Consider the following 12,068-nt stretch of genomic DNA (forward strand, 5'->3'; position numbering starts at 1 on the left):
CACCAAAAAAACTAGTCATGTTAGGTTTTATTTGATCAGTCTCAATGAGTGGTTTATCAATGTTTAATTGTTATACATTTTACTAATATGCAATTAAACATATATACGGTCAAATTAATGCTTTGACAGACATGTATATTCCAAGTAAGAAGATCATTTTGAAACGGAAGAGGTAGTTCAATAACTTATGTATGTCTCACCGTGAGTCTAAACTCATACAACATTTCTCACGCTTTAATCCAAATCGTTGCAAATAATTTGAAACAAAGTTAGTATATATTTTTCACATTATTGTGAAATACTCACGTACTCCTTTTGTGGCTACTGTAATTGTTTGCTTCATAACCACCATATTATACTTTATTAAGTTTTAGTTGAGTGAAATTAATGAGAGAGAAAAACAGTGGGGCATAAAGTAATTTCGTGAGCCAAATTGTGGGCCTATAAACAATTATGATATAGGGAATGGGGCACATGGAGTATTTCAAATTTGTGTGTTTTACTCTACTTGCAAGAGTTAAGACTTTTTCACTTGTCAATGTATAGCTAAAATTAATACATTGAGACGAATCTAAAAAGCTCCACTTGATTATACTTTACTTTACCTATCAATCACTAAATACGGATAAACAATAGTTCATGAATAGAGACAAGTGTCGCACATGTTACAAGTACGTAGTAAAACAAAACAAAGGAAGTAAAGTATTTAGCAAGAGTATACTCGATTATATAGTAAGGCCAATTAATTGGCCATATAAATATAATCTGACAGCTATAGTGGCCATGGAAACTCCAACGGTTAAGTATTGACGCATAGCTGCTATTAACATTGAATATAAATAGCAGCTATAAGACAAAAGAGTGATGCATTTTTTTCTTTCTAGTACCACTATACCTATGATGGCTATAAATAATACAACTAAAAAACCAATATTCCAATAGTATAAATTACATATATAATACTATATTAAAAATACCACTATAAGTATAATGGTACATTGAAAGTACCACGGAAGCGATAAAAAATAAAAAAAACAATATGCGAATTTACCAGTTAGCCCTCCTATATGCATTCCACATAAATAGCAGCTATGCGCCTAGTTGGACTCGTGAAGGAAATCAAGCAGCAGATTATGTTGCATATCTAAGGTGTTCAACTCCGACACACCAAGATATAGATAGCAAATTTTTTTTTACTTCTTCTAAACAGATTAGGACACGGTCTTACGAGAACACGTTCCTAACGGGCCTTACTCATTGGATTAGAGTTGTCAAGTCCAATAGCTTATGGCATAGAGCCGTTTGAGCATTCCACATTCCAGATTTCCCTCTTATATTGGCGTTCCCCATTTTTTCTCATACTTCACTGACCAACTCAACTCCATTACCCAAACCTCCATTTCTACCAATCCAAACCACCCATCAACCCGACTAGCCACGCACCTCACCGCTCTCTTGCCCGATTAAAAGGTTTTCTCTTTCATTTTCTTTGGTTAGCCAAATTTGCAAAATCAATTTTTTTTAGTAGAAAATTTATTTGTTGAATGTTATTATAGTTATTTTGAGATGTGGGTGTTTGTAGAGGATAATTTTTAATCGAATTCTAATTGAATGCTTTGAAGGTTTTTTTTTTTTTTAAAAAAAAAAAAAACTTTTTGTTGGGGTGTAAATTTGATTATAATTGTTGATTGAAATTGCAGTTTTCATGCTACTTACATTGTTTACATGATTACTTATGATGTACAACAAAATGAAGGTTCATTACTTCATTTAATGTTTCATCATTACTTATGTAATTAGTATAATGGTAATTGTGAAGGCAATGCATGTTGTTATTGAGGAGCTTGGCATCAACAGAATGTAATTAAAAGTATTTTTGTAAGTAATTTAATGATGATGGAGAAGAGATTATATGTTCTGCCAAGTTGGATGCATCTTAATTTGACAATTCTCTTTCAATCTATCAATTAAATGGTTGTTTTTTGTGTATATGCTCTTTATTATCTAATATGATGCTCAATTTCTGTACATTAAATGACATTTTGCTCTAATTGTGACAAGCCCTTTTGATGATTTTAACTTTGAATTGCAGTGGACTGAAGAACTGGATGGTTAAAGATTAAGATTTTCTACTTGGCATATTTAACAGAGGCATTTTAGTTATGTTGAATGTGCTTAAGCAGCTGAAATCAACCCAATTAATCTGGAAGGGTATCTCCAAGTATGATAGAGGTAAAGCGAAATTGTCCTTGTATGAATTCTTCTATCCTTAAAACTGCAGATAAACAGTAAGACTCCAAATTATTCCTTGCTCATTAGTTGGAGAAGTCTTAGATATAATGTATCTACATCTATGTTACTAGGACTCGGGTACCCATGTCCTACATGGGTTTGTGTCCAAGTGTTTTGAACTAAAAATGAAGTGTCCAAGTGTCATACCCATGTCCGAGTGTCAAGGTTCAGATCCGACACAGATCCTTAAGGTTTAATGAAGAGTCTGAGTAACATAATTCTACATTTTTGCAGATGCAATTAAATGCTTGTTTACATTTTCACCAAACAAGAAAGCTAATATCTGGATTGGCGATCTGGATATCACTAGGGCTCTTAGATAGGATCACTGATAAAAAGATCATATATTTTCCTTTTTTTTGTTTTCCCCTTAATATTTGTGCAGCTATGTGCTTTTGCAGCTTCATCTCTTGCTTTCCTTCACTCATCAGCAGAAGCCTCTATTGAAGTTTGTTCTAAGGAACATGAAGTCGTAATTGCACTCGGGAGCAATATAGGAGACAGAATAGAAAATTTCAACCAAGCTCTGCACCTAATGAAGAAATTAGGCATAAACATCACAAGACATGGTTGTTTATATGAGACAGATCCTGCCTATGTGACTGATCAACCCAAGTTTCTTAACTCTGCTGTGAGAGGCTTTACAAAACTCGGGCCTCAAGAACTATTAGGGATGCTGAAGAAAATTGAGAAGGATATGGGTCGAACTAATGGAATAAGATATGGTCCTAGGCCGATTGATTTGGATGTGCTATTTTACGGGAAGTTTAGGGTAAGCACTGAGAATCTCATAGTTCCCCATGAAAGGATATGGGAGAGACCATTTGTGATGGCTCCATTAATGGATTTAATTGGGTCAGATGTTGAAAATGACACAATTGCTTCTTGGCATTCATTATCAAATTTTTCTGGTGGTCTATTTGAAGCATGGGAAAAACTTGGCGGAGAACCCCTCATTGGGAAGGATGGAATGAAAAGAGTTTTGCCAGTTGGAAATCGCATGTGGGATTGGTCTCAGAAGACCTCTGTAATGGGAATCTTGAATTTGACTCCTGATAGCTTTAGCGATGGAGGGAAGTTTCTATCTGTGAAAAATGCAGTTTCTCAAGTTAATCAGATGATCTCGGAAGGTGCTGATATAATTGACATTGGGGCTCAATCCACAAGGCCAATGGCAACTAGGATTTCTGCTGAGGAAGAGCTAGAAAGAGTAGTCCCTGTCTTAGAAGCTGTTAAGGAGATAATTGAGGAAGAAGGAAGAATTTTATCTGTGGACACTTTTAATTCAAAAGTTGCCTTGGAAGCTGTCAAGAAGGGGGCACACATTGTGAATGATGTCTCTAGTGGAAGACTGGATCCTGAGATGTTCAGCGTGGTTGCAGACCTTAAAGTGCCTTATATTGCAATGCATATGCGAGGAGATCCTACTTCGATGCAAAATACTGAGAACTTGACATACATTGATGTTTGCGAGCAGGTGGCTTTAGAGTTAAGTTCTAGGATTATAGATGCTGAAGCAACAGGGATTCCTGCTTGGAGGATAATAATTGACCCAGGCATTGGATTTTCCAAAAATACAAATCAAAATCTGGAACTTCTCACAGGTTTGAAAAGATTACGACAAGTGTTGGCAAAGAAGAGTCTGGCCTTGTCTCATAGCCCTTTACTAATTGGTCCTTCAAGAAAGAAGTTTTTGGGTGAGATTTGCAATCGCCCTGTAGCAACTGATAGAGATCCAGCTACTGTCGCTTCTGTCTCTGCTGGAGTTTTGGGCGGTGCAAACATTGTTAGAGTACATAATGTTAGGGATAACCTTGATGCTGTCAAGTTATGTGATGCCATGCTTAAAAAGGGGGATAGTTGACATTTTGTAGGTACTTAAAAAGGGTTTGTTTTCATGTTTCTCTTAAATCTCTGTGCCTATAAAAAAGTAGGCTGTAACAAATTGTATACCCATTGGCAGCAGCAACAAATCTAGATAAATTGACTTTTGTTTGGCCTTAGTAAATCATACATTATACAACTATTGCTCATTATGATTTGCAGATTTGAAGATTGTTGTATCCTTGAGATCTTATATATCTTTGCATGTATGAAATAGGAGATCCTATGCAAAATGCCAACAGCTTAAAGTATGGCGATAATTGTAAGCAATTTGTTGCTTCAAAGTTGAGCTCTAGGGTTACAGATGCATAATTAATTATTAAGCAAGCCTTCTAGAGGGTAATACTATTTTCTTACAATAGATTTACCCAAAATATACAGAATTCAGAAATTTTAGCCTAGGCTCGAGAAAACAAGATGAGAGATGGGAAAGAAGAGTTGGATCGTGGTTATATATAGGACCTTCAAGAAGAGTATTTAGATCAAATCTCCAATCACCCTGCAGCTATATAAAGATCCATCACTATTGCTTCTATCACTGCAATGCTGCTAGAGTTCATAATGCTTCAGTGATACAGGCATACAGCCTTGAATCCTTGATGCTGTCAATTTATCTACTTTACGATAGATGTTATATAGTTTGTGATGCTATACTTGACAAACCATGATCTTTGGCACCGCAAATCTGAGCCATGAGCCCATGACACAAGATCACCTTAGTTAGTGCTGGTGGTTACAATGGTTAGTTATATACTGCAGGTTTGACAGCTTGACGCCTCATGCCGTTCGATTGGTGTGGTTTGTACTGCTTTATTTTACATAGTACTTACTGTAGAAAGCTCGGGTATTATTCATGAAATGAGACCTTATCAATTTATCTCCATCATAAACTAAAAATATGGCCTCAGCAAAAGCCTTTTTTTCATTTATAGCAGTCTTTTTATTACATGTTTAGCTCCAACTGTCACATTAGATTCTTCTTAACATTAATCAATTCATCAACATTGACCTAATGCACAAGAGATTTTTCATTCTAGCTAACTGGAGTAGTGAAACACTCCCAACCCCTAAAGACGCTAGGCACAATCTCTCTGAGAAAATTCAAATGCTTCCCTCCCTAGTATGATGCAGTGGACTAGAGAAAGATAACAGGTGCAGTACACATTAGATAGTTATAGCTGCAAAACAGTTTGATTCATCACTAAAGCCGTTGTTTATACATCTATCCAGGCAATCTCTAGAAGAAAAATCACTTTGCAAAACAGTTTCATTCATCACTAAAGCCGTTGTTTATACATCTATCTAGGTGAACTCTAGAAGCAAAATCACAATAGTGTGTCTCATGATGTCAAAACACCTCTCCCTCTATTTTTCTTTCCAAGTAAAAAAAGGTCGTGAACTATCAACTCTGATTTTGTTGTAAGACCTCTGCTTCAGCCTTAGCCATGGGGTCATCCTCTTTTTCCCCTTCTCGATCCTCAGCCAATTTCTTTCTGTGCATCTCCTCAGCTGCTTCTATTGAAGCTTTGTGCTCAGCCTGGAGACGTTGCATTTCTTCTTCCATCTGCTGTCTCTCAAACCATGTATCAGCGTCCGCCCAAACTGCAGACAAAATTTACACAAGTTAATTATAAGACGACAGAATAAGAAGTCATGCTGCTGATTGCCTATGTGATTCTCATAACATCAGGGAGTAGAGCAATAAGATAATGCAAATAACAAGCACTTCAAAAGTTTTTCAGCTGATACAAAAGTCTAGGTACGTGACCAGTATGTCTGCATAAAAGAAGTAATCACACTACAAGAGGAAGAGACTATAGCATTGGAAAGCATCAAAAACACCCCCTCCAATCCTCCCCCACCCCGTCTCCCTAATCCCTGCACTCAGAACATCAGAGGCTTACACAATACCCGCATGCATCAAATGGCTTCAGTAAGATGCCTTCATGATAGCATACTGGACACAATCAAGTCAATACATATGCCTTACCAAATTCCTAACTATGGGAAAGCAAAATCAGATACTACAATTCATCAAAGTTCCAGTTCCTACAGGCTAGTAATCCTTATTTCTCCAGTCTCATCTAGATATCTGGTATTCAATTGTTGACAAATAACTTGAAGGCTCTAGTTCTCAATTTTATAATAGATGAAATTTTGACATTAAACATTCACAGAATGAGCTGTTGTAAAACAACTTAAGTAAACACTGAGTTTTTTGAAGTCTCAAATCAGCTAATGCCTTCAAATAGACCTATACTATCTACAATAACTTCCTTAGCTATATATTGCCGCCAATAACAGACCAAAGAATTCCGCTCTTCTAGGCATAAGCAAAATAATTGATTTTGTTCACTCTTATGTAATTCTACAATTCCTCACTGTCTGAAAAAAAGTGTTCCCAAGCTTTCCTGTTTTCATTCCAGTGCAACACAGGTTCTACATGTTGGGCAAACCATATAGAGCCAGTCAATTACAAAGATACCAAAGAATTAACTGTTTGCAAGTTTCAACCTAAAAAAACAAACACAATCATTTATTTGCATAAACCTCATATGCTCAAAATATAAAACTTTGTCTGACAACCAGAAAAAACACATCCTAGAACAAGATTGCAGATTGATCATGGCAGATGAATTTGCAGTGTTGACAGCATTTATAGCCCTCACCTTCTCCACCTTCTCCACCTTCTCTCTACAAATTTCAGGACAAACTTTTCTCTATTTCATAATAATTTTGGCACAAATTTGAACTCAACCCCAACTCAAAAAATCGCAAGACTAAGCAATAAAAAACCACCAAAATCAATGCCTAACTCAGAAACAATTGATAGAGTATAAAACATATTCCTGGGCCTCAACCATAAGCTTAAGCTTTTGGTTGAGTTGGTCCTTTAACATGGTATCAGAGCCAGCGTGACACAAAGGTCACGGGTTCGAATCTCATCCACCCCCCACTTTCAAGTGGAATATTAAGCGCTAGGTATGAGGGAGGCCCATGCTGCATCCACACTTCTAGCCCAAACGGGCTCTCGTGTGAGGGGGCGTGATAGAGTATAAAACATATTCCTGGGCCTCAACCATCAGCTTAAGCTTTTGGTTGAGTTGGTCCTCTAACAACAATATTCATCCAAATTACAATCACCCCTCTTCCCCAACAAACCAACATTAATCACAACAACCAAACCCCCAAAATTGTAAAAACAAAAACACACCCACAAATCACAGCAACATAAATTCAACAATTAACAACAAAACCCACAAAAAAACAAAGAAAAATCAAGATTAAAATTAGGGTTTCAGAACAAAATAATAAGAGGAAGAAAAGAGGGAACATACTAGGTTGAGCAGCCCATCCTTGTTCACCACCCTTAATCTTCTCAGGAAGAGCGTAATTAACAGTAAGAACACGACCATAAAGCTCAGCACCATCCATGTTATCCATGGCAGCAGAAGCATCTTCTCTCTCCAAGAAAGTGACGAAACCAAAGGATCTGTGTTTCTGGGTAGCTTGATCAAGTGGGGTTTTGACATCTTTGATTTCTCCAAAAGGGATGAATGCGGCATGAAGAATGGATTCGTTAACTTCTTCTGCTAATCCTCCTACGTAAAGTGTGTTCTTCTGCATTCCTGGTTGATTCATCATTGTCTCTTCCTTTTCTTTGCTACTTTCCTGTTCTTCGGGGACCGGGGCTATATAATTGCAAAATGGAATTGGTTTTGTTAAATGGCCAAAATGGGTGTTGGGTTCGGTTCGGTTGGGTTCGGTTTGAGTCGAGTTTTGTTTTTGAATTAGGCCCTGTTTGATTCACCTTAATTTTGCTGAACCGAAATTATTTTTACTGAACTGAACTTATTTTTACTGAATTGAAATTATTTTTACTGAAATTAAATTATTTTTACTGAACTGAAATTATTTTTACTGATTTTCTATTATAATTCTTCTTTAAGAAAAATGAATTTTACTGAACTGAACTGAACTGAAATTATTTTTACTGAACTGAAATTAATTTTACTGAACTGAACTTATTTTTACCGAACTGAAATTATTTTTACTTAATATTATTTTTTTAAGGTGAAAAGAACAGGGCCTTATACTTCGTATCTTGTTAACTAGTTTAAGGGCATGTTTTGATTGATTGAACTGAACTGAATTTATTGGAGCGGAACTGAACTGAATATTTTATGAGAGAAGGAAATTAAGAACTGAATTGAACTGACTGAACTTATTGGAACTGAACTGAAAATAATCTAAAGAAAACAGGCCCTAAGTCTCGTATAATGCACGATTTTATCATATGTCCATACTTACAAAGATTAACAACAATTTGTAGTTCAACTATTCTCTTACAATTTTATTCTAATTTAGTATGATTAAAGACTTAAGGTCTATATTCTATAAACTTTCTAAACACTCTCTTCATTTCGTAATAATCACAACTTAGGTGTTGTACAAATTTTAGGAAAGTTATAAGGTGAGGACCAAAAGGAGGATTTGGGTGTGATTAAAATTAATGTTTATGCAGTTGTGTTGAATGGTAATGTGGTGGGTTTGGGTGTGGTTGCGCACTTGCTCGTGACTCAAATGGCACGATTCCGGTCACTGTTGTCAAACATCGTGTACAGTAGCGGAGCCAGGATTTTAACAATGTTAGGGCACCGTCTATTGAGAAATCCTCTTATCAAGTCCCTAAAATCTGTCTCCTTAAATTTTCAATAAAAAAAATATAGATACAATTCACAACCATCGTATTTATTTGTCAACCTCAATTATAGAATGTTCCAAAATCCATCAAATGTTCCTCGACCCATTTAAAGCTGTAAGAAATGACCCATGTAAGAGATCAATTATGAAAAAAAAATAATCGGAAGAGAATTGAAACCGTGAGTCCGTGATTGGTGACCTTTAATAGAAAGGTTAGTGTTCTAAGAGTATCTCCAATGGTTTAATTATAAGGATTTTCTTGCAATGTAAATAAAGTTTTTAACTACATACTTACTATTGGAGAACAAAAAATTAAGCAACATGCAAGCAACTGTAGCCCAACCAAGCTACATGCTTGATCGAAGAAGAGAAAAATAAACTCCACTCATATTGTAATATGTGTATAATTATCTATCTTTTTTTTAAAAAAAAAAAAATTATGTTGTGGCTTACCATTGGAACAATTTGTTGCTTAAAAGTGTTGTAGCTTAGAAATTGATGTGAAAAAACAAGCTACAAAGCATTGTAGCTTGCCATTGGAGATGCTCCAACCACTAGGAATCTAGGATGTTGATAAGCTAAGATGAAGTTTTGAACTTTATATTTTACTCTGTAGTTAATTAAAAACATTGATTTGAACTTTGTTATTTTTTTTTATCTATTTTGGCTGGTAGGGCACTGGTCAGGACCCTAGCTAGCTCCGCCCTTGATTGGCAATGATCGGAGAAGTATAGCTTTGGTGTACACGGCGACAGATTGGGGGTATTTTGTTCATATTTACGGATTAAGGACCAGCGAGGCAGCCAAGCCGAGTTGACTCATGAGGGGTTCCGGCCCAATAGAGCCCTCTATAATTCCATATACAAAAAAAAAAAAAAAAAAAAAAACCAATTTTTGAATTATTGACCCTCTACAATTCTTATATACAAGAAAAAAAAACCGACGGAACTTCAGCGAAAATCACGATGGTTAGGGGAGTTCTATTGTAATAATCTTAACCGTTTTACTCTGCAATATCTTGTTTTTCCAATAAATAGAAAGAGAGTATAGATCCACAGCAGAAGACACAAGATAAGAAGAAAACACCAAACATGAGGCATATTTCACAAACCTGGTAAAAAAAACAGAAACTCTAAGAATTGAACAGATAAGATAAACAGAATCAACCAAATATAAAAACCATTGCAACTGCTTCTGAGATAAAACAATGCAAAAACTATGTCACTTGTTCCAAGTTTCCATTGTATTAAGCAACCAGAAAAACAATCAAAATTTTTCTCTGGAAGAAAATCACAACTCCTAAATTCTTAAACAAGTTCTCTAACTGATGATTCCCATATGTGAGCAATTTAGTGAGACTTGATGTGCTGCTGGACGACATTGAGCCCTTCTGACTCCTCACCAAAGTCCTGAACAGCAAGCAAAAAAAAAAAAGGTTTAGCCCACCAACCCACCAAAAAGATGTAGCTCTTAAAGCAATTAGCAAAGATAATACAAGGGATCTACCTTAACTACTACGCATGAACAGCCAACAACTTTCCTTGCTTTCCCCTCTGAATCAATCTTGCAAAGCTGCAGAAGCATCGGAAATAAAATTAGCATAACTGAGCTTCATTGAAAGGTCAACATTGTGCATATTTCTTAATTCCAAATGCCCTCGGCTTATGATCCTCAATTTAAGTTTAGTTAAACGACTTTATAATCTGGCTATTTGTGCTCCGAAACTTCAAGACTTGTTTGTGGACTATCAGCTTGGTAACAAATATAAACAAGCTATCCCTAGATTGTTATAGTCTTAAGTATCAACACAGCGATCACATGAGTGACTTCTTCAGCAACTTGTGCAAAGTTGAGAAGCTCATTCTTGGACACTCATTGTGCATATAAAAGAAGAAATTTATGCTCGGAAGATATCCAAATTAAATCAAATAACAAAAACCAACTGAAGTACGTAAGTTAAACATTTGTAAAGCATATGTGATTTGCAATCAATAAATCCCATTACTGTCAAGAAATGAAAATTAACATGAAGAAAATCAAGAGAAAAGAAACTTACACCAGCCCACTCGCCTAAGGTCTTGGCGCTTGGAACAGTAAGCAAGTTAACGTTGTGCTCAGCACAGAGAGCTTTGACCAATTTGACATAGTCGGGTTGGTCACAGTCCTCGGCCAAAAGGCACAGCTGAGCAGCATGCTTTTCAATGACTTTGGCACCCTCGTGAAGTCCCCGGGAAAGGCCACCATGTGCAAGAGCCTTCTTGAGGACGAGCTGCAGAGCAGTCATCAGGTCCATGGTCTCCCCCAATGGAGAAGGGGTCTCAGTAGCAGGAACAGCAACAGCAACCTCCTCGCTGAAACGAAGCCAACATAACCATATAAAAACTTCGGCAACCAAACACAACACATTCAAGTACTTATAACTTCTCTAAGAAGCAAATTTCAATCAATCAATCAAAACCTTAATCGCATAAGTGGGGTCGGCAACGTGAACCAAAAGTGATCGTGTAAATTGATGCATAATAAAACATATACAATGGATAGCTAAGAACATACCCAGACACTGTAGCTAAGAAAACAGGCCCTAAGTCTCGTATAATGCACGATTTTATCATATGTCCATACTTACAAAGATTAACAACAATTTGTAGTTCAACTATTCTCTTACAATTTTATTCTAATTTAGTATGATTAAAGACTTAAGGTCTATATTCTATAAACTTTCTAAACACTCTCTTCATTTCGTAATAATCACAACTTAGGTGTTGTACAAATTTTAGGAAAGTTATAAGGTGAGGACCAAAAGGAGGATTTGGGTGTGATTAAAATTAATGTTTATGCAGTTGTGTTGAATGGTAATGTGGTGGGTTTGGGTGTGGTTGCGCACTTGCTCGTGACTCAAATGGCACGATTCCGGTCACTGTGATTAAATTGATAGCTAAGAACATACCCAGACATTGTAGGTAAATTGATGCAAACCTTCTCTTATCCTGCAAATAATGCGAGCAACCCGAGTCAGACATAACATAACAAACACAAATTATAGCGATGATCGAATTTATGAGCAGAGTAAACTACATATGTTATTGCAAACTAAAATCACTTCAAATCACATTGAATGCAAAGTTACAACATAAACATGAAATCATATTGATAATATTATTAATCTTTAAATGAAAAAATAAATAAAA

General features: G+C 36.1%; 3 protein-coding genes across 4 annotated transcripts; 1 reads left to right on the top strand and 2 right to left on the bottom strand.

The window, feature by feature from the left end:
- Window positions 1–1,305: 1,305 nt before the first annotated feature.
- On the top strand, window positions 1,306–4,303 carry LOC145601871 (folate synthesis bifunctional protein, mitochondrial-like). Of its 2 annotated transcripts, XM_081657955.1 has the most exons (3): window positions 1,306–1,470; window positions 2,093–2,232; window positions 2,694–4,303. In XM_081657955.1, exons 2-3 carry the CDS (start codon window positions 2,163–2,165, stop codon window positions 4,154–4,156), a joined length of 1,533 nt encoding a protein of 510 aa, XP_081514081.1. In that variant the 5' UTR covers window positions 1,306–1,470; window positions 2,093–2,162; the 3' UTR covers window positions 4,157–4,303. The 2 variants fall into 2 exon arrangements, with proteins under 2 accessions (XP_081514081.1, XP_081514082.1); XM_081657956.1 differs by lacking the exon at window positions 1,306–1,470 and having other exon boundaries at window positions 2,097–2,232; window positions 2,678–4,303.
- Window positions 4,304–5,348: 1,045 nt separating this feature from the next.
- On the bottom strand, window positions 5,349–7,855 carry LOC145602424 (uncharacterized). Its single transcript, XM_081658615.1, has 2 exons — window positions 7,515–7,855; window positions 5,349–5,778 (listed from the first exon to the last, which is right to left on the bottom strand). The coding sequence occupies exons 1-2, from the start codon at window positions 7,819–7,821 to the stop codon at window positions 5,579–5,581; spliced, it is 507 nt and encodes a 168-aa protein (XP_081514741.1). The 5' UTR covers window positions 7,822–7,855; the 3' UTR covers window positions 5,349–5,578.
- A 2,178-nt stretch (window positions 7,856–10,033) lies between these two features.
- LOC145601768 (small ribosomal subunit protein eS12-like) lies at window positions 10,034–11,962 on the bottom strand. Its single transcript, XM_081657836.1, has 4 exons — window positions 11,828–11,962; window positions 10,937–11,231; window positions 10,387–10,452; window positions 10,034–10,289 (listed from the first exon to the last, which is right to left on the bottom strand). The coding sequence occupies exons 1-4, from the start codon at window positions 11,833–11,835 to the stop codon at window positions 10,230–10,232; spliced, it is 429 nt and encodes a 142-aa protein (XP_081513962.1). The 5' UTR covers window positions 11,836–11,962; the 3' UTR covers window positions 10,034–10,229.
- Window positions 11,963–12,068: the final 106 nt, after the last annotated feature.

The sequence above is a fragment of the Chenopodium album genome, chromosome 21 (genome assembly GCF_948465745.1).
Source record: "Chenopodium album chromosome 21, dcCheAlbu1.1, whole genome shotgun sequence".
Lineage (NCBI taxonomy): Eukaryota > Viridiplantae > Streptophyta > Magnoliopsida > Caryophyllales > Amaranthaceae > Chenopodium > Chenopodium album.